Below are 20863 nucleotides of genomic sequence, written 5' to 3'. Positions count from 1 at the left end.
AGCTTCGGCCCAGCTTCCCACCCAAGTGTACGTAAGACGGAAAGGTCTCCCATGAGATCGCCAGTCTATCCACTTATCCCTGACAAACAAGTGACTAAAACCTACAGTTTTGGGGAGAATTAAGGGGACACACAATAATTTGTAATTTATGTAGATTTTGGCTTATACAGATTTTTTTTTTTTAATCCTTACCTGGGGATATGTTTATTGATTTGAGAGAGAGAGAGAAACATTGATCGGCTGCCTCCTGTACATACCCCCATGGGTGTTGAACCCTCAACTCAGGTATTTGTCCTGACTGGGAACTGAACCCACAGCCCTTTGATATACAGGACGACACTCCAACCAACTAAGCCACCAGGTCAGAGCGGCTTACTCCAATCTTGCTTGACTTGTTCTCACAATTACTGTCAGAGAAAAATGTTGATTTAAGTTTTCTTACCATCCTATCAATACAATGAACACAAGCTCGGAAGGTAACCGATTAAAGCTTTAGTGGGGGATAGCCTTCCTTAAACAGAATGCTTTGGACTTGATATTTAACAAATGACTAGAATTTTAAAATATACATACAAGAGTGTTAAATTCTGCATACAAAACAACTCACATTGGGATGCATAATAGAACAATCCACACATAAAATGAAACTGTTTGCAATTCAGATAAGTCTGTATTAGCTCCCTCTGGGAGAGGGGAGGAGGGAAGGAGGGAGAGAGAAGGAGGGAGGGAGGGAGGGGCTTACAGTTTCCTTGATCAGAAATTTAACACAAGTGTTTGTGCACCAACTGGCTGTGCTCATTCTGTATGATCCTCCTTATGCAGGATCTTTACTAAACTATCACATGAAAGTCAGATACTATAGTTAAACATTTGTTAAAAAATGCCCCCAGAACATAGGGGGTCCACTGGATATCTTCAATAAAATGTCAAAACCAACAAACAAAAACAGGGACTCTCCCTCGTCCTTAGAGAACGAGATGAGGACTCCGTGACAGTCGCCACACTCACCAATGCCCACTGGGCGCCACTGTCACTCACGGCAGAGCAGGCTGCAGACACGGCACTGGCAGGTAACAGCATTTGAAAAGACTTAAATTCACACTTTCCGAAACCCAACTGCAGGAACGAAAATCCCGCACGCTCCGTCACGAAGACCACGGCGAGTCCACCATCCTCCTCCCAGATGGAGCACGTGAGGCTCCCAGGGGCCTGGGTACCACCTGCCCCAGCCCAGCCCTCCCCTCCCCAGCCAGGGGGCAGTCTACAGTTCTGGGTGACTGTCCCAGGTTCGTCCCCTACGAGGCTTCCATGTCACCAAGGCTTCCCATTGCATCTCCATCCCTAACCAGAGCTGGAAGGCTGGTGCTCAAATTGGGAATGAATGAATGAATGAATGAATGAATGAATGAACAAATGAACTAACCTACTTCCCTGCCTCCTGACATGCTTACTGCTTACAGAGAACCTCCCAACAGCCATTTGACCACCACACAAATGAAGCAAAGGAAACAGATGTTCTGTTTTCCTATTATTTTCACAATTTACTTTCAGTTTCAGGGCACAGGAAGTCAAAGGTTAAAGAGGCAAAGAATCAAGTCCCTGGTCACTTAAAAAACAAACCCAGGTGGCCAGCCGACTGGGCGCTCAGCCTGCGGGGCGGCTGGGATTGAATATGTAAGCCCCAGGCCTGTTTCCTTCTTCTATTGATAAGCTAAGTGTCACACAGGAATAATACATTTTTCTTTATCTTCTCTTTCTGCAAAGCAAACACATAAAATGTGAATAAATAAAAGTGCCAGGGCATAGAGGAGGCCAGAAAGTCCAAGGAGAGAGCCACCTACTCTGAGTCTGCGAGTGGACAGTGAGCCAGCGCACGGGGCCATCCCCCTGCCCAGGCCTCCCCTGCGGCGGCAGGACCGGGGTTGCATCCACTAATGACTACACGGTTAAGGCTCTAGGCTCAGGGTCCCAAGACGGGATCCAATCCAGGCGCAGCACCTTTGGTCAAGCGACGTAACTTTTCTGAGCCTCGATGTCTAACTCTAAACTTTACAAGTTTTCTCCTTGTAATGAAAATGGACAGTTCCTGTTAATGATGTGAAGTGCTGAGGATGGGCCCCACTCGGTTAGCAACTACTTCGACTAACAATGACAGGGTCCATGATTTAATTTAAAAAATGTGTATATATACACACACACATATATGCTATATAATTACCATATGAAATGTGCTAAGTAACCTCAATTTTATTTTTAAAACTTACTGCTTGGCCGGCATGACTCAGTGGTTGAGCACTCACCTAGGAACCAGAAAGTTACGGCTCGATTCCTGGTCAGGGCACATGCCTGGGTTGCGGGCTCGATCCCCAGAGTGGGGTGTGCAGGAGGCAGCCGATCGATGATTCGGAGAGAAGTCTGTTGACAGGAGCAGGCAGCTGGCTGGACCTGGCCCTGGACCTAGTGGGGACCCTTCACTGACATTTCACCTGAACTTTCAGGGGGTCTGGGCTCCGCGATGTGAATGGTGACCCTGCCTGTCAGAACCTGAAGAAGCCCACGAGGCTCCGTGTCCAGTGCTTCCCAGGCCGGCTGATGCTCTCGGAGCCACCAGTGCAGTACAGCCCTGCACGTGCGGCCACAGGTTTTAATTGGGGGTTTGCCCCCCCAGCGGCCCCTGGGAATGGCCTAAGGAGGCCCATGTAAATGTGAGGGACTCGATCTTTGAAATTTAATAAAATGCTACTACAGAGTGGTATTCCTTCAGTTTCATCTGAACACTAATTTGGACATTGGAAAGAAAAGCATACATTCCTGGTTTGGGGGAAGTTACCCCCAATTTCACTAATATTAGCAGGTCTCCGCCAGGGCTGGTGCAGAACAAGGCCTCTGTGACCTCTGGGCGGCTCGGGCAGCCTCTGAAGACACCACGCCCGGCTGCCCGCTCTGCCCCAGTCCCATGGCATCACAGCTGCGGGACAGGGAGGTGGGGCTGCCACCGAGGATTTAAACCAGAAGGGAGGGGACCCCGAGTTATTTCCTAGGAGTCCCATCTGGAACGGGACACATGGCCTGGCCGGTGTTGCTCAGTGGTTTAGCATAGGTAGACCTATGAACCAGGAGGTCACGGTTCGATTCCCAGTCAAAGCACATGCCCAGTTGTGGGTTCCATCTCCAGTAGGGGGTGTGCAGGAGGCAGCTGATCAATGATTCTCTCTCATCATTGATGTTTCTATCCCTCTCCCTTCCTCTCTCTGAAATCAATATTAAAAAGGAAAAAACAACAACAACATACGGGACAGATGATGGGAACATCTTTCTCCCAGGTCTTCAACCATGAGTCAGTCACCTTACCCCCGACCACCTAGAACCCTCCAGGCTATAGGCCACCCTTCCCTCCTGCCATCCGCCCCCTCTCCCACCTCACAAGTGGCATTACAATTATCTACGTGAGCAGTCACCCCCTCGGGTATGGCACGCTCCCTCCCCGCAGGACAACCTCCTCTCTGACCTGTGGCCGACCCTGAAGGCAGGAGTTCCACAATGAACCCAGTCACAGAGAGACCATTCCTAAACGTCATGCAGCCCCACCCTGAGTCTGAGTGTGTGTTTTTGTTTTTGTTTTTTTGCCCAAACTGGACTCTTATTTCTCTCAGCTTATTCTCCTCAAAGACTAACACGAAGTATCTAAACCTTTTAGAGAGATGGGCGTGAATTGGGACTGTGAACCGCGGTGCAGAAGAAATGGTGCCACGCGTACCTGTGACCACCGTGAGCACAAACAGTTCGGGAAGCGTTTCATCCCGAACACAACGCGGCCCCGTGATGTGATGTGACACGGAATCGGCTGCGGGGTTGCTTCAGAGGTCAGAGGAGGGGTTTTGTCCCATCAAACGAAGGTGCCATTTGGAGCGGCACACAACTGGCATCGCCCCTGGAATGCGGAGCTCAGACTCGCCCCCAGGGCCCACACGTCAGAGGACTCTGCCCCGCGTGGACGCGGCCTGCTGTGTGGGAAGCGGCACTGTGTGCACGGCGGGCACTCACCGTCCTGAAAGACCCTCTCCACGTTCAGGCCGTACGTGGCACACGTCTCGTAGTATGTGCACCGCTTCAGGTCGCTGGAGAGCTTCCGCGCCCGGGAGTCGTCGATGACCCGCGGGTTGGTGGAACTGATGGCGTCTGGAACAGACAAACGCACAGGCGACACGGTGACCACACGCGGCTGCAATTCCTGCCACAACCTAAGATCACAGAGTAGCCAAAACCTGCACCTTCCCTGTAGGGACAGGATCCTTTTCCAAACCTGGAGGTTTTAAAATACAGCCTACCCCCGCAATCATCATCTCACACGCCAGACTAGTCGTCACTAGCAGAAGTCTGTTTCCGGGGGTCCTGCTTCTGAATGGAATAAAGGGCTGCCCAGAAAGACCAGGAGAAGGAGTGGGAGTTAAATGTGGCCCCAGAGGAAAAGATCTGAAACAGGGAGAGCCCCAGGGTTGCTGTCTGCACGTGACCTGCTGATGCACAAAGCACGTGCTGAAAGCACCTGCACACCAGCAGGTCCCTCGGTGCCCACCAGCACCATGCTCGCAGCCTCCGTGGGAGTCTGATCCGGTTCCAGGCACAGACGCCCCAGTTTACACAGCAGGCAAAACCCCACACTCCCAGGAGGGGTATCCAAGTCGGCTGGGGAGGGAGGAGAAAACAATAAAGACGAGGAATGAGACAAATGCAGGGCGCTGCTGGGGGCTGAGTGGGATGGGGTGGGGTGAGGAGGTCAGGGAACTCCTTTTTGTCCCCACTCGTCTTCCGAGATGTGCTGTCACCAACAGAAAGGGGCCTGGCCACCCTGCCCTGAACACTGCAGCGCGATGCTCTCCCGTTTCCACTCATTTGTAACTGCATCTTTCTATAGCTCCTGCTTCTCCCTCAGACCAATTTAATCTGCAAGCCTTGAAAAAAGACCTGCTTAGCAAACGTCACGATCACCTCATCCAGAAATGAGGTCCACATGCCCCGACTGTCCCGGAGAGAGGACCCATTCTCCAGCCTCCTCCCACGCCGGCTGAGCCCCACAGCAGCCCTTAAGGAAGGAACTTAACTCATCTTCCCCATCCCCCACCTCCAGACCTGAGGGGTCCAGATGCTGGGCTCAGACTCTCCCCTCTGCTCCTGACCTCGTGAACACTGATGTGTAAGGTAACGCACCACTCAGATAGAACCTTTGGCCCCATTGAAAGCTCACCCACTCCCTGTCCTAGTGAGCCTCCAGCAAAAAGGCACGTGAGTCCTCAACGTGACCCCCTGAACTCAGGCAGCTGGTGAGGAGACGCCCACAGAGCCTGACTTTGCTCAGAAATACCCTGGGCAGGCTGCAGGAAGGGGCGCTTATTGGAAATGAATCACTTCATCTTTAAGAAGCTTTAAGCAGGATCTGCTTTAGATGAGCTACTCACCCTAAGACATTAAAATTGTCAAGCCATCAACTCAAATATGCCAATTCTGTACATAACAGACCAAGGACTTTTAACCGGCATGCCCTGTTTCCTGTTGACCACTAGAGGGCGCTCTACGCATAAAGAACCTCTCTCCTATTTGGTTTTAGGTTGAATTTCCCCCTCTGAAGATTTTGCATATTCGACCACTTGCCATTTAAAAATATGCTTAAAAAAAAAAAAAAAAGAGCAGGGGTCGGGTGTGCTCTCCATGAAGCTGTAAAAAGTGAGCCTTCAGCAGGAAGTTATTTCTTCTTTAAACCGCTTTGAAGTTGCTCCACACCAAACACACAGACCATGAATACACTCACTGCTCCACTGCTAAAATCCTTGTTTTTTAAAAATATGTTTTTATTGATTTTAGAGAGAGAGGGAGCGTGAGAGAGAGAAACATCGATCAGCTGCCTCCTGCATGATCCCCTACTGGGGATCAAACACACAACCTAGGCATGTGCCTTGACCCGGAGCCGAAACTGTGACCTTTTGGTACATGGGACCATGCTCAACCAACTGAGCCACAGCGGCCAGCGCCACTGCCCCAATGCTTTAACACAATCTGTGCGCCGACGCTACTCACCCTGGGTTCCCACCAGCACCAGCGGGATCTCGCTCGTGCTCCGGTAGCTGGCCATCCGACTGTAGTAGTGGTAAACTGTCTGGAAGCTGATTTCATCCTCCAAGCTGAAGACAAATATGACAGCGTCCACCCACATGGCAAACTAGGGAGAGAAGAAGGGAGGAGGCAGAGGAGTTGAGTGAGGAGGTGGTGGCGGGGGGGGGGGGGGGGGGGGGGGGGTAGAGGAAGGGCTGCGTCTGCACTGTGTCATCTTCAAATAATAAATATAAAATTAAGTGAGAACAAGACCTTAGGAACAAAGAATTGTGAGACAGGCCTGAGGAGACACCAGGACTGGACAGAGTCACCCCCTCCCTTCTCTACCTTGGGAACATTTCCCTCTCCCTGTGTGGAAGGGGGTAGGGCCGTCAGCTTCCGCAGGGCAGGAGCACCTCAGTGCCTCAAGTCCCTGGGACCAGCCTCACCCCCAAGACCTAAGCTGCCACTGTCTGGACCTCCCTGCAGGGAAGTGCAGATCACGCCCCATTCTCTCCAGGTGCGACCTGACTGCCCAGCACCAGCAGGTGGCGCTGTTCCCAGACACCCTGCAGCTTCCCCCACGGACTACCAACTACCAAAAAGAGAGCGGTTCCCACACCACCCTCAGATGCCCTCGTGGCCACAGCCTCGGGAGTCCATTCACGACGCCGTGGTCAGTGAGTAGACAATGTAAACGCCGTGAAACCATGAAAAGGAAACCGTGCTCACACAGCTCACACGTGCCCAGGAATGGGAGCCAGAGAATACTCTTCTCCCTTGAATATTTACGCACTCTGCCTAATTTTGTACAAAACTCTGGCCATAACTTGGAAAGGCTCCATCGTGATATCCCCCGAAGTAGCAATCTTTAGGGTCAGCTTCTAGGCTAAGGTTTCTGAAGGAAGTGTGACCGCATTTGAGGACTGGTCCCTGGAGAAACCAAGTGGACACATTCTCGTGGCCAGAGGCGAAGACGGAGACCTCCGGGGTCCCGATCTCCCCACCCCGGTGCTGGCGCCATCGGCAGGCAGACCACCGGGGCTGTGCCCTATCACCAGGTCCGGCCTCGGCGATACCTCAGCGCATCGGACGGGAATGCTTGGGCAGCCTCCCCCACCGTTACCAGGTTCAGCTCACAGTAGGTGCTCAGCTCATGAATTATGTAAGGAAAATGCTGAACTGGAGATGAAGTACATGGAAGAAAGAGGTTTTCCACACACGGGCTTTCCTATTTCTATGATGCCCACCTGGAACTTTCCGCCTGCACCCAGGTTGCCAGGGGGCTGACTCGGGCAGGGGGTAGGGGGTGGGGGAGAACACAGACGTTTCCTGAGGTCAAACAACTGCGCTGGCAGGTCAGCGCGCAGTGTGCTTTTCCTTCCTTAACAACTCGGAAAGTGACAACTGGCTGCACACACTGAGCCCCCCTCTGAGATTTTATCTGAAGGAAGAACAGAATTAGTGTCTTAGAAATGAGAAGAACCTCCATCACAGAAAACATTCTCATGGGCTTCTCTCCCCTTTTCCTGAGCTCGCTGGACAGATTTCTCAGTCCAGTTCAGACTCCAGGAATCAGAACTGTAGCCAGAAACAGGTGAATGAAGGGCCGGTGAGCCGCTGGCATGCAATACTCACCTGGGCCTCGGGGGGGCCCCCTTCATCTCTAATCAGCAGCAGATAGCTCTGTCCATCAACAACAATCTCTTTCTTGAATCTGCCACCTGCCACACACACAAAAAACCTCGTTATGCAAGAAAGAGCGAGCGTGCAGAGGGCAGACAGACATGGGCTTCGCTTGTGGGAAAATACACTCTAGGCTGCCGCCCTGGAGGCAACTCTGAGCCTTTAGGAGTGGGTTTCGGATCTGCCTCCAGCAACCACTGGGTTTGGAACGAACTGAGCTCAGATTTAAGTGTTTGTCTTAAAGAACCCGCGTTCGTTTCTGTTGGAACGCACAGCCTCGCGTGCCGGGCCAGGAGGACTCGTGGCTGCGGAGGGTGGAATTTAAGTGCAGGCTTTGTGCGTAAATCCAGGGATTCCCGCTCGCTGGGGACACTGAGGCACAGAGTTCAGAAGAGAGCACTACAATTGTCCTTCTCTTGTTCAGTTTGCCAAACGAACGAATCCGTGAGGCCTCCCGGGTGCCTCGTGTACAACATGCTGAAATTTGGGGGCTGAGAACCTGTATTCTCCTCAAGAGAAACCCAGTTCTTGGTGGGAACACAGAACATCATGGGGATGGTGCTTCCGCAGTCACAGTTCACGGTGGGGGCGCCGACTACTACACACGGTTAGACAGCAGCTACTGATGGCAGCTCCGCACAGCAGACAGCAGAGCAGCGGCGACAGAGGGTTAGGACACGTGGGGTTAGTGAGAAGCCACCAGGAACCCCTGCTGGACGGGGGGCGGGGGGGGGGGGGCACACAGAGGTGGCAAGGGCTGTCCTAGACATCTGGGCCCCTCGAATGCCCGGGTGGGGGGCACGCCACTGCCACCAGCGTCTCCCAGCACCGCCCCGGACTGGGCTGCCAGGCACCCCCTGGACAGCGGGAGAGACCGCCACTCTGGGTCCCTGGCCCCTCTGCACCTCCAAAGACGAACCGCCTTCTGAGACTCTGAGCTGAGTTCACTCCAGGTGACCCTCGCCGGGTTCTGGATTCTGTTTCTGAGCGAGGAACCCATCAGTCCTGCTCCACGTGCAGCTCCTTCCAGAAACTGCATCGAAACCCCAGGTAACCGCAGGCTGGAGAGCCAGCTGGCAGGACCTCCCACCGACCCAGAGCCCGCACGCCGGGTCCTCTGCCACCCGAGCCACATTTCACTCTACCAGTGGCCCAACGAGGGTCCTCCCACCCCAGTGCCCGGGCCTGTGGGGGTCTGGGCCACTCCAGCACCCGAGAAGCAGGTGGAACTGATGTTCTGCGCCAGCACACGCACATCCACTCCCACACACCTCGGGGGCAGCAACATGACAGGGAAAACACACTTGCTTCACTGGGGTCAGTTTGCTCAATAAGAAAAACCGAAGACAACTTTCCAACATTCAGAGGAAACACAGTATCTCAGGTTGCTCTCGGTCACTGTCACCGAACAAGGGCAGTCTGCGCAGAGGAGCCAGAATAAGGCACAGCTGAGGGGGTGGAGCGGACCGTCCGCACCTGGATGCAGACCAGATCCTGCGCTGCCCACTGCAGGAGGGTCTGCAATGACCAACCACCCCCAAATCGCTGGCTCCTCGCGGGGAAAGGAGATAGCACGCCCTCCTGGCGAGGCTGCTGTGACTACAGGATGAGCTGGGAAGCACCTGGCACAGGACAGAAGCCCCACCCCACACCCCCTCCTCCACACCCCAGCGGCACAGCCACGGGACCCTGACGCAGGACCAGCTCTACAAGGACCCTGGTGCTGCCCACTCCTAGCTCCTGGGCTTCTGGCCTCCAGAACTGAGAGGACACACTTATGTTTCAGCGCCCCCAGCCGGTAGTACTTTGTTACAGCAGCCCCGGGAAACTAATACATCCTCCGATTAGTTACAAGTTTCTGCTCTCCCTCTATGCATTCACCCAGGATGCTCTCTCGCTCGCTTGCTCTTCTCCTCTCCCTCTCTCTCTCTCTCTCTCTCTCTCTCTCTCTCTCTCTCTCCCCCTTGTACTTGCTATGGTCTCTGGCTTTGCAACCTTCGGCCAAGAACTTCAGACCTAATATTCATCGCCTCTGTAAGGAGAGGCCATTCTTTTTGACATCTGTAAGGCCCCTTCCAATTCTAAAATCACCTCTTCACCACCCTCCCCTCAAGATACAGTGTATCTTTTCAATATTTTACACTCGCAAGCATCAGCCACTTGCAATTAGCTTGTATAATTTTTTCAGGTATTATACTAGTACGTGCAGGAAAAAAAAACAAAATGAAATACTTATACGCATTTGCCATGAACCCAAAAGTTCAGTAATTAGATAGAAGCCAGCCAGGAGCTTCAGCACCCAGGTTGGGAGGAAGTGAGAATGTGAGCAGAAGTTATAAACGTGTCAGGTGAGACTGCAGCGGGCTCACCTGACCGTGGCAGCTGGGCGCTGGAGAAACAGGGTCTCACCGGTGAGTGGAAGAATTTAAAATTCTTTTTCTGCAGCCGACCTCGGAACCACAGAGGGAAAGTCTTGGGGGGAAGCGGGCGGGCGCCAGGCTGGACCTCAGCAGGCAGGGCCACCACTGCTGGCGTTTTAAACCCAAGCCCTGCGTCTCACCCCAGCCAACCAATTACTTTCTACCAGAGTCTTAGAGGGCACCACCCAACACCACCCAGTTTCATTTTTAAGGTAGATCTGACAACTGCCTGTTCTATAACCCAAATTCCAGTTACCTTCCTGCAGGCTCTTTCACCCAACTTTGTATTCCCAGCATATAAGGCGCAGCCTGGCCCAGGGCCCACCCTATAAGTGTTCCGTAATGGTGTTCCAACTGCTCTGACAGCCACATGCCATTACCATTAAGTGCCTTCAGGGATAATTTTATGTTAGAAAGTGTCCCCGACCTCCGCTCCAGAAGACATCGACACGTCTGGCTCACACACCTACAGGTGCGCAGGGAGCGAGGCAGGCAGGGGCAAGCACAGGGCTCTGTCCCGGTGATGACATCTCAATGAGGAGGGACGAGAGAGGCCCCCTTTCACTTAGATCTGTTCCTGCCAAAGGCGTGGTGAGGTCACCGGTGGTAAGCAGGCAAAGTGCTGGACAGAACCGAGCGACGCTGGGCTAGATCGCCCCGCGCTACACTGACAGCGGAAGCGACTCGCTCGCCTCAGTGCACCCTGGTCTGAACTCCACCTCACGCTCAGTGTATCACATTTCTGCTTCACCCGAAGGCAAGTCGTTGGGGTTCCCCGACAACTGCCCTGGTCACCGTGGATGCCCTTGAGCTCGCCTTGGACGTGAGCCATGGTCTTCATTTCTTCCCCACGTGGGTGAGAGGTCAAACTGAACATACCTACCAAGAAGGGGCTGCGGACACACGTGTGTTGTGACCAGCACACAGGAAGGGCAGAAACATCTTTTACAAAGACTTAAATCAAGGGTGTCCCTTCTAATCTACCGTAACCAATTACCCTGAAGTTTCAAGGTTACTGTCCCGATTCCTGGCCTTGGGCCTGGGAACCAGCGTGAGGTTTGGGAGGCTGGAGTTAAGGGAGCGGCTGGATTCCCAGCCCCCGGGAGCTCGGCGTAGACAGGCAGAGCTACACGGAGCCCTGTATGCAAGGGTGTCTGCACAGAGAGGCATTGGGGCCCCATCTGTGTTGTCATTCTGCTTTAAGGGGGGAAGGAGCAGACGGAATTTCCTATTCCAAAGAGGGGGAAAAAGCTTAGAGTAAACACTGCCACAGATGTTTGACATTTCTGCTTCTGTCATTTTGGCTAATTGGACTGAAAGCTATTAACGTATCATTAACGTTCTGCAAGCAACAGAGACGGATGTGATAACAGCGAGCCTTCGCTAGTTTGCATTTCTTCCCCGTCACCCCCACTCTTCCTCACTCTGGTGATGCTGTGGCCACCCATCACCACCCAGATCGCCTGGGCAGACCACGAAGATCCATGGGACACCGGCCGAGGCCCCGGGCCAGCTCGCAGCAGGGAAGGCCCAGGTGCTGCCGCCTGCCCGCCTCTCTCCTGAGCGTTTCTGCACAGCAGAGCACGGTGCCACGGAGCCCACAGCCTGCCCGTGGCTGCCCAGGGCCCAGAGGGGGACATCAAGAACGCAGACCCGTCTTGTCCTTACTCCACTCACAGCCCGGCAGGGGGCTGGCTGTCTCCAGCTCCCAACTCATCCCTGTGCGTGGGGAAGTGTAAAGAAATTCACCCGCCTGTCACTGTATTTCCCTTTTTGTAACCATTCAACTTTACTTTTCCATGCAAAAACAAAGAACGAAAATTTGCCTTGCGTTTCAAACTCTAGTACTATTTCCCTTTTCCATAAACAGCGGGAGGGGCATTCTTCTAGCGTCTGATCAGATGTGGTCAACCAGCCGGGATCCTTCCCTCAGGTGCAAACAGGCCTCAGGTTGCCCGGCTCTGGTACTGGGTCTCCTACCTCACAGGTTAGATTCCCGTCCATGAAAACATTTTCAACATTTGCCTAAAATTTTCTTCTTCCTGACTCAGCCCCATGATGAAATAGAAAGAATGCCTGCAAAATGTATTGCTTCCTAATTGTTTAAGACAAGTGGAATGAGAGGGCTACATTGAAAAGAGCCAAGAATCTTTTCCATTTCTCTTTAAGAGAATATAAAAAATCTTAATTACAAATGTGCCAGAAATTTTTTTAAATGAATTTTACTCTTTCCGCTTTGACAAATACACTCACGTCAGTAACTTACTAACACTGAGATCTTGGAGACAGTTTGTATGGTGACATTTAAAAGAAATGTTGGACCACATGTTATTTTCACCCTGGGGACAAATTTTATCGGTAACATTTTAGTTTATAAAATTTAACTGAATCAGATTTCATTTCCTCTGCCAATTTTTTTTTTAACTTATACTGATTTTTTTTTTAAGTGACTCTATAACCTATACTAACAGGAGGGCTCTGATGTGTGGTGACTGCTATGTGCTTCCGTGGTGCCACTCGGGCTGTGCCTGTGGTGACGTGGGGACTTCCTGAGCAGGCCAGGGTCTCCGGGACTTCATTTAACCCACATCTAAGTAAAATAAGAAAGGAGATGGGGAAAAAGAAAAAAACAAAAGGAAGACACTGCACCATCCACCAAGAAAAGGGGTGTGGCTTCCCAAACAGAACCCTGCCACCTCCGAGGGGCATGTCCCCAGAGGACTCGGGATTTTGAAAATAGCTACACACCAGTAAGTGTTTCGGAATCTGTTATCGCAGTAACGACCAGCGTGCACTGGCAAGTGTGTCACACACTCACTGAGAGACGAGCACGTGGGATGGGCTGAGTCAGGTACACGCTGTGGAAACCAGAACCCACCTCCCGGAACCTGGGAGGCTGGCAGCTCCACGCTGGCCTTTTAAACCTCAGACATGGCACAGACCAGCTCCCTGACACAGCCCACCTTCTCGTGAGTGACAAGCAGGCACCTGTGTAATGACAGCGACTGGTGTGTGGCATGTCAGGCCAGCAATGACCTTGGGGACATGTCACCATGCAGTTACTGCTCGCCAGGACTTGGGGGGCTCCCATCGGAAAACCTTTACAGAACGAGAGGGGTTCTGTTATTGATTCAACCATTTTCCTTACCTGGCAGTAATCATTAGTCTTAGTATCTAACATTTCATTTCCCCCTAAAACTTTTCCCAAATAGCAGACATTCGGGTTTCCCCTTAACTGTCTCCAATGATTGTGCAGGAAGAAGTTCCCAGGCGTCTCCCATCTGGGAAGGAGGCTGGCTTCTCCTCGCTCCACTCCACTCTGCGCGAAAGACCCAGCTTTCATTCTTTGCCTATGCTCTTTGGACTCTTAGTCTGTTATATTTGTCATATGGGTGGTGCGGGGCTGAAATTCCCAGCTGTAAGGTAGTGTTTTCTGTTCGGGGTTGGGGTAGGAAGGTCCAGGTTGCTGCCTCACCTGTGTGCTCACTGCTGGAAAGAACTGGAATGAAAGAGACAGCTCACAGGTCACCGTGCGATGAGGGACCACCCTCCTGGAGGTGAGAGGAGGTGCCACCGCAGCCTTCACGCTGGCACGTCACCCATTCCCAGGCTCTCAGCCAGGAACCTGCTGGCCTCTGGCCGAGACAGATTCGGGGCTGCCAGGGCCCGGGAGGGAGATTTTTGTTCACAAATGTGAGTTGCTTGAGAGCCTATGAAAAGCTGAAGATCCATTCGCTGCAGGAAGGAATCCTGCCGGGTTCAGCTCACAAGGACCTGGGAATGTCAGGGACAGCTGCTCCTCGGTCACACCTGGCGAAAGCCCCTCAGCAAAGCCCTTCTGTGGCCGCCGCAGCAGCAGCAACGACCCCGCTGACCCTCGCTCCCGGGCCTCCGTGGCAGGCACGCCCCTACCACGCCCGCCACGCCCACACCTGGAGGAGGGTTTGCTCCAGACCCGATGAAGAAGTTTCTCAACCAGTCTGACTTCATCCTGGCACTGTCACCCATTTCACAGCCCAGGCTCCTTGCAAAAGTGGCTGCCAGCAGTTAATTCTAGAACCACAGGAAGGAAGCTCTATGGACATTCTTAAGTTTGTCACTACCAACCTTAAAATCTCCCACTCAACCACCAGGGAGCCAGTGGGCCTCTGCCTTCCCCACCACCAGGGAGCCACCGGCTGGGGCTTCCGCCTCCTGGGCCCCAGGTCCTTCCACACAAGCGGCTCTGCAACGCTGAGCTGGGCTCCACGGAGAGAAGAGGAATCACAGGGAGATTCCCCGGGACAGGGACACAGCCTCCTGGCCGGCCGGGGGAAGTGTCTCAGGCGGATCCTTGTGCAAATTCCCACACAGAACCGAACGGCCTGCCTTTCTTTCCTCCTTCAAGGGAGAGAGTTAAAAGCTGAGTGGTGGTCGCCTGGAGTAACAGGGTGAATATTAAGCACAAGAGGTAGAAACTCTGATTACACGCCGAACGCCACTCACAATTCTAATTAGCAGCCACGAGTAGGGCACTAATGGCCGAGGAGTGAGTGGCAGCTGTGAAATCCCATCAGAGGTGTGAAGGTCACGTGTAAACAAACGGAGTGCGTGTGACCTTCAAGAAACCAGCAGTGAGATCGCAGCACGGCCTGGCCACCAAGAGGTAACGGGGCAACTTCACAGCTGTGAGAGCAGCTTGTTGCAACACTGCATGCGCACGATACGCACATGGTGTGGGTTGAATTTTATCACAAAAAAGTTATGCTCCGGTCCAAACCCCCAACACCTGATGTGACCTTATTTAGAAACAGGGTCTTTGCAGAGGTGATCAAGTTAAGATGACTTCCTAGTAGAGGAGGGTGGCCCTCCCTCCAGTCCTGGTGTCCTGGTGAGAAGGGGGACATTTGGACCAGAGACAAGGCCACCGGCGACTGAGGCAGAGACTGGAGTGATGTGTGTACAGACCAAGGACACCAACAGTTGCTGGCCACCCGCAGAAGCGAGGAGGGAGGCAGGGAGCAGAGTCCCCCTCAGAGCCTGGGAGGACCAACCTGTCCGCCTCCACCGAGACTCCTGGCCCCGGCGCTGGGAGGGAACACAGCCTGTGGTTTTAAGCCGCCAGTTTGTGGTCACTTGTTGTGGCAGCTCCAGGACTCCATCCGCATACATGTCTCTCTCTCTCTCTCTCACACACACACACAATTAAAAACATCCTTGCCTGTACAAAAACTTTACTCTGTGGGTGACATTCATGGAATCAAAAGCTCCCTACTGAGTTACCTACTTTTGCCTTGTTAATTCACTAGTTAAAAAACACACATAACATTTAAATCTGTTGTCATTTAAATTGTGTCTTTAAAATGACCTAAATTGTGTGAATGAGCTCTCTTTGCCACAGGAATAAAATACCAACCAAACTCACACAACTAAAACACAGCAAATATTACCCTCTGAGATCCCACCAAACTCGATCTGATGAAAGTGTACTCCGGCGAAGGTCGGGAGGTCACACGAGAGGGTTCAGAGAGCGAGAACACTGAAGCAGGAAGGCCCTCACCACCCCTCCCAGCAATCTAAAGGGCCCTGGTTTGGTCGGAGGAATGCTAGAGGGCATTTACACGTTAATTAAATCAAAAGAACAGCCCTGTGCGACATGAGAAGCCACAGGGAGCTCCAAGGAGCTATGTGGCCGGGCGGGTCACACAGCCCCACCACCAGCAACGTGTTTTTCATTTAAAGTCGCTGCAAACATGTGGCTGGAGGCAGGTGACCACTCCTGCAGTTCTAAGAGGAAGGAGCATTCGTTAGAAGGTAGTAAAAACACCAGGAAATGGAAAGGTCTCCCAGCTCAAAGCCCAACCCCCTTGGCCTGGTGCCCGCAACACCACCATCAGCTGTGGCCTAACCTGACCCTTGGTCTCCACAGGCAGACCTGACGACTCATGGCTGGGGCTGAGCCATAATCGGCTTCTAGCTCCTGCACCCCCGGGAGGGGATGCCACGGCTCCCATGCTCTCCATAAACCTGTGCAGAGACACGTCCATTCCAACTCCAGAACATTCCGCATGCAGCTTCCCAGTAAAGCACGCACGGGCTCTGAGAGACAGGAATGCCCTCAACAAGAACGGCAACCACTTTGCAGTCACAGGCTCCCGGGCTGTGAGGAAGAGCTTCCATGGTAAGACAGGGAGGAATCAAGGCTTTTCTGTCATTTTCTTTCTGAGACAACCATGGTCCCTTCCTGCTGCCATGTGGAGACCCACCGAGGGCACATGGACGGGATGTAGGAGTCAGTTTCCTGGTCTGCGTAGACACGGCCACCTGCCTGGTTCAGGCAGGCACGGGTAGCCAGGCTCTGAGAAACAGGGGTTCAGGGCTAAGGGGCTTCCAGCATAAGACAGCACCCAGAGGCCTTGATGCATGTCCACTGGGTGCACCTGGCTGGGTGCTGCTCCAACCTCCCAGCACCCCCACACCCTGGACCTGGGGTCAGTCAGTGAGAGGCCCGGCAGCTGGTGCCCGGGTGAGCTCCTGAGGTGCAGGGAGAAGACCGTGGACTGTCCTCCTCCTGACGCAGGGGCCTCGGGCGCGGGCCTGAGGGGAGAGATGTTTCCACTGTGCAGCTGAGGAAAGAATGTCCTTTCGTGTACAAACGCATGCAGTTCTACCCTTGAAAATTGTGTTTAGGAAACTGTATGTGATACCAGGAAATTCAGTAGAGTAAAACGTGTTTCTTGAAAAACCAAAGAACCTGGGCTATTAGGGGTCGTAATTTTGGTACGATTTTTACTTTTAATGAATGAACATTCAAGAGAAATGCCTTCATGCTAATAAAAATACAAGGCCAGTTGCAAAGACAGCACAGTCAGGCCCAAATGTGACAAAACAAACTGTGACCGTGCAAAGGGACAAGAACGCAGCCACAGCAAAGACAACACAGGGGGAGGGAGAGGCGTCCCTGAGTGAGAGGGCCGGAGACTCCGGTACCAGCCACGGCACCAGCCAGGCAGACACCGAGCCTAATGAGAGCAGCCAGAGCATCCCCAGGGGCAGGGCTCGCATGGGAGTGCCTGAGGGGTGTGGTGGGTGGTGCAGGCAGCTTTACCTGGAAAGGTGATCATTACACCTGCTGTCAGGTCACCCAGACACTGAGTGGCTGGGGTCATCAACCTATATAGTAGCTACACCTGAGGAACCAGCAAACCTCAGTCTAGGAAAATCAAAGCCACACTCAGACACAAAGGAACAAATACCGAAGCCCGACCAGGTGCAGACCCCAGAATGAGAAAGCCTCCCTAAGCTCTCGCCTCCCTCGCCTCTCTAAACCATGCATCTGCACACACTTTCCACCAGGGGCCAGGTGTCTGCGCACGGATTCCCACCTTCAAGCCTTCGAGTTCACCTCCGGTCTTTCTAAATCATCCTCTCAGTCTGGGTCACGCAGAAAGTCGGCCTCTCCATGGAGACCACCACAAGGTTTTATGTGTTTATGAAGTTCCGCAAATTAATGGCCGAGCCCCAAGCAAAGATGGCCACAGGACCCATCCCTCCACACTATCCGAAGGTTCCACAGGCCCCAGGACAGGAGTTAGACACTGAACAGGTGTTACAGGAAACATAGGAAGCTAGACTACTGCTAAAAACACATCTAAGGGACGCAACAGGGTGAAATGTTCAACTTAAAGAAAAGGCAAAATCAAAGGCAACAGGATGGAGCACAGGACGAGGAGGGGAGGGAACGCTACAGGACACAGCCGCCTCTCCTCTCTCCAAACAAGACAAGCGCTACCATGAAGAAAGGGCATAGTTACCTGCATCCATATCTGCAAAGAATGGAACAGCCAGTAAGAAAAAGAAGGAACCAGAAATTCAGTGTCTCAGAGTTGGATTTTACAAGGTTATACGGAGAGAAAATATAATTTAGGAAAACTGCCTGTGAACTAGGCCTGGATTAGGGACACAGGGGCTGCTGGGTTCCTATCGGCATTTTATTTACAGCAGAAAATATGGATATGTTATCAGGAGAAGGAAAGGCCTAATGGCGAATAAAACATCTTATTCTCATGCAAAATGACCATTACATGTTTATCACACACTATAAAGGGGGAACATACTCCAACAGGTGGTGGTAGGCATCTGAACGTCTCATATCTACGACTACGTCACAGGACGTACACAGTATGGATAAACTCAACATCCCGGCCGGAGAAACGGCCAAGCAGTGTTTAAGGGAATAAGACTGGACTGACATTTGGAAAGGACAGGACTATTGGGAAGAAATCAATTCAAGAGTATTTCATGGTTCTACTCTTGCTCCGAATGCCACAGAGAATACGATTGGTCAGCGACCAATACTGGAGAAGAAACAATCTACCTAAGGATTTCTACTGCTTGGTGCGCTATTACTTTCTTGGCATGTGATACATGGAAGTAACGATTTAGGATATGCTACAGGAAATGTAAGAGCTAAGCTCTCCTAAGCGTGAGCCTGCCTGCCAGGCCGCGTACCTTCAGGAGACTCTTCCTGGACGTAGGTGCCGGTCAGGTAGCGGTGCACCAGGGCCGACTTGCCACTGGCCAGATTGCCCACGATTCCCTGAAACAAAGCAACGGACGATCATTAAGGACCAGGGCGTCGGTCGGTTCGGCAATCTACAAGCGGAGGGAGTTAAAACGTGCAGTGCGTCTACACATGATCACCCCGGGCACTGGCTGGAAGGGCAGAAATGGGCTCAGGGACCTTCCTGCTGGAGGAGAGGGACTGGGCTCCCTCGTCAGCATCCCCCTTCTCACCGCCTCGCCAGCCCTAAGAGCGTGGACACCACCCCACACCTGCGGCTGAGGCGCTCTCCTGAACACCACGCGCGCGCGGTGGGTCCACCAGGAAAGGGTGTGAGTCAGGGCGTCGTGAACTGTGAACCCTCCGAGTCTGAGCAAGGAACGCTGAGCGAGGAACGCTGTGGGCCATGGTGGCCTGCAGAGCATACGGGGATAAGGAGGACATTCTGGTGCGTTCCATCACCAAGGAAGTGCATGGTTACCTGAACCTGATTTGGGGGTAGGAGTTTGGAGCTGGGTCCAAATGAGCCACGTGGGTTAATGACAATGTGGGGCCAGGGGTGGGAGGTGGAGGGACGAGGCTGGTACCAGGCAGAAGACAAGAGCAAGCCTGCTTCTCTGGAACACGGGTGCAGCTGCAGCACGGGTGTTACTCATTTCACAAGCCTGGGACCCACCTGCCCACTGCCTGCAGGCCAGAGCCCACGCTCCAGGAGCAGCAGCAAACGGTCTCCCTCTGAAAGCCTGCACACCCTGTCTGCAGACACACAGGCCAGCAGCAGGTCTGTGGCCCTCCCGCCCTTCTTCACCTGACCAGTTTGGGATGGTCTTCCTGCTCCTCTTCTGCACACTGTGACTGCTGGGGATGTTCATGGCTAGGTCCCCCCTACACTGAGATCCCCGAAGACCAAGAACTATGTCTCTGGGTACTGGCAAGGACACCAACTCCACATCCCTACACTTACCAGTTTCTGGCCCCAACAAAGTGCCTGGTAAATATGGGATGGATGGAGGATGGATGAAGAGAGGGATGGAGGGAGGAAGAAAGGGATAAAGAGATGGATGGAGGGACACGACATGCCAAGGGAGGGAGGGTAGGACAGCTGGATGGGTGGACGGATGGGTGGATGGAAGAAAGGAAGGACAGATGGAAGGAAAAGAGAATGGCTGGTTGCATAAACGGATGATGAAGCCAATAACTAGAAGAACAAACACAGGAGAAAACATACTTGGCATGAAACTGTGAAAAATAAGTTAAAATTTGACCTTTCTGTATCCTATTACCCATCCTGCGCTCCCCAGGTACAGCCCTTTAGTTTCTCACCTTCCCCAGCTCCCAAACTGCACCCCTAGACACCTAGACCTTCCCACATCCGCCATTGCCCGAAACACTCCTGCTGCTCTGGTCAGCAAGCAATTCAGATGTCACCTCCTCCGGAAAGCCTTCCTAAAGCCACAGCCTCAAGGAGCAGGGTTCCTCCACGCTCCGTGGTGCATCCTCACATGCTTCGTGGACCCCCCCTCTTTATTTTCCCAGCATCAGTATGAGGTCTGACTCCCCAGGACTGACAACTCCGTAAGGGCAGGACCGTGTCTCCTTTGTCCTGGTTCTCTGCCTCCCAGCAACACTGGTTGAATGAGTGAATAAGTGAATGAATGAGTGAATGAGTGACCCAACACTAGTGAGTATACATGAGCTGCTCTTTTGCTGTGGCTGAAAGCCAGACTTCGCAGAAGATCCTAAATAAAGCTGTCTTCTTCCTGGTTTCTGATGTCTTCCTTTCACCTGAGGCCTCTATAATCCGAGAATTTCTACCTATTAATTATTCTTTTGCTCAAGGGCACCTGCTGTTTGTCAGCTTCATGCTGAGAAAATCCAAAACAGCGTGCCACAGAATTAAATTTTTAATTAAGATTAGAGTGCCTCTTTCCCGAGGAGGAAAACACTCAGAATCAAACACCGTGTAACCCAGTGCTTTCTGCGCGTGGCAACGGCCCTTCCTTCCTACGTGCCCAGGACATGCCAAGAACTGGCTGACCCATCAGGAGGAACAAACCAGTCAGTCCTGGGGGGCGTGGGAAGGTGTCAGTGGGTGTGAATGGCCATCTCATAGACCTACATTCGCCAC

General features: G+C 52.7%; 1 protein-coding gene across 7 annotated transcripts in view; it reads right to left on the bottom strand.

Annotated features, from left to right (window-relative positions):
• The window catches only part of AGAP1 (ArfGAP with GTPase domain, ankyrin repeat and PH domain 1), a 418223-nt gene that overhangs the window by 254523 nt on the left and 142837 nt on the right, over positions 1 to 20863 (bottom strand). For 4 of the 7 annotated variants that reach the window (XM_070422457.1, XM_070422459.1, XM_070422461.1 and 1 more), the window contains exons 3-7: positions 18684 to 18771; positions 17987 to 17998; positions 7726 to 7811; positions 6073 to 6214; positions 4045 to 4179 (exon numbers count right to left, since the gene is read on the bottom strand). In XM_070422457.1, coding sequence (XP_070278558.1) covers positions 4045 to 4179; positions 6073 to 6214; positions 7726 to 7811; positions 17987 to 17998; positions 18684 to 18771 — 463 coding nt within the window. The remainder of the gene's footprint in view (positions 1 to 4044; positions 4180 to 6072; positions 6215 to 7725; positions 7812 to 17986; positions 17999 to 18683; positions 18772 to 20863) is intronic. The other 3 variants (XM_070422458.1, XM_070422460.1, XM_070422462.1) reach the window with 1 other exon arrangement.

This window comes from Myotis yumanensis, unplaced genomic scaffold (genome assembly GCF_028538775.1).
Source record: "Myotis yumanensis isolate MYYU_CA2020_CCGP unplaced genomic scaffold, mMyoYum1.0.hap1 SCAF_8, whole genome shotgun sequence".
NCBI classification, from domain to species: domain Eukaryota; kingdom Metazoa; phylum Chordata; class Mammalia; order Chiroptera; family Vespertilionidae; genus Myotis; species Myotis yumanensis.
This window is presented reverse-complemented; position numbering and strand designations above follow the sequence as displayed.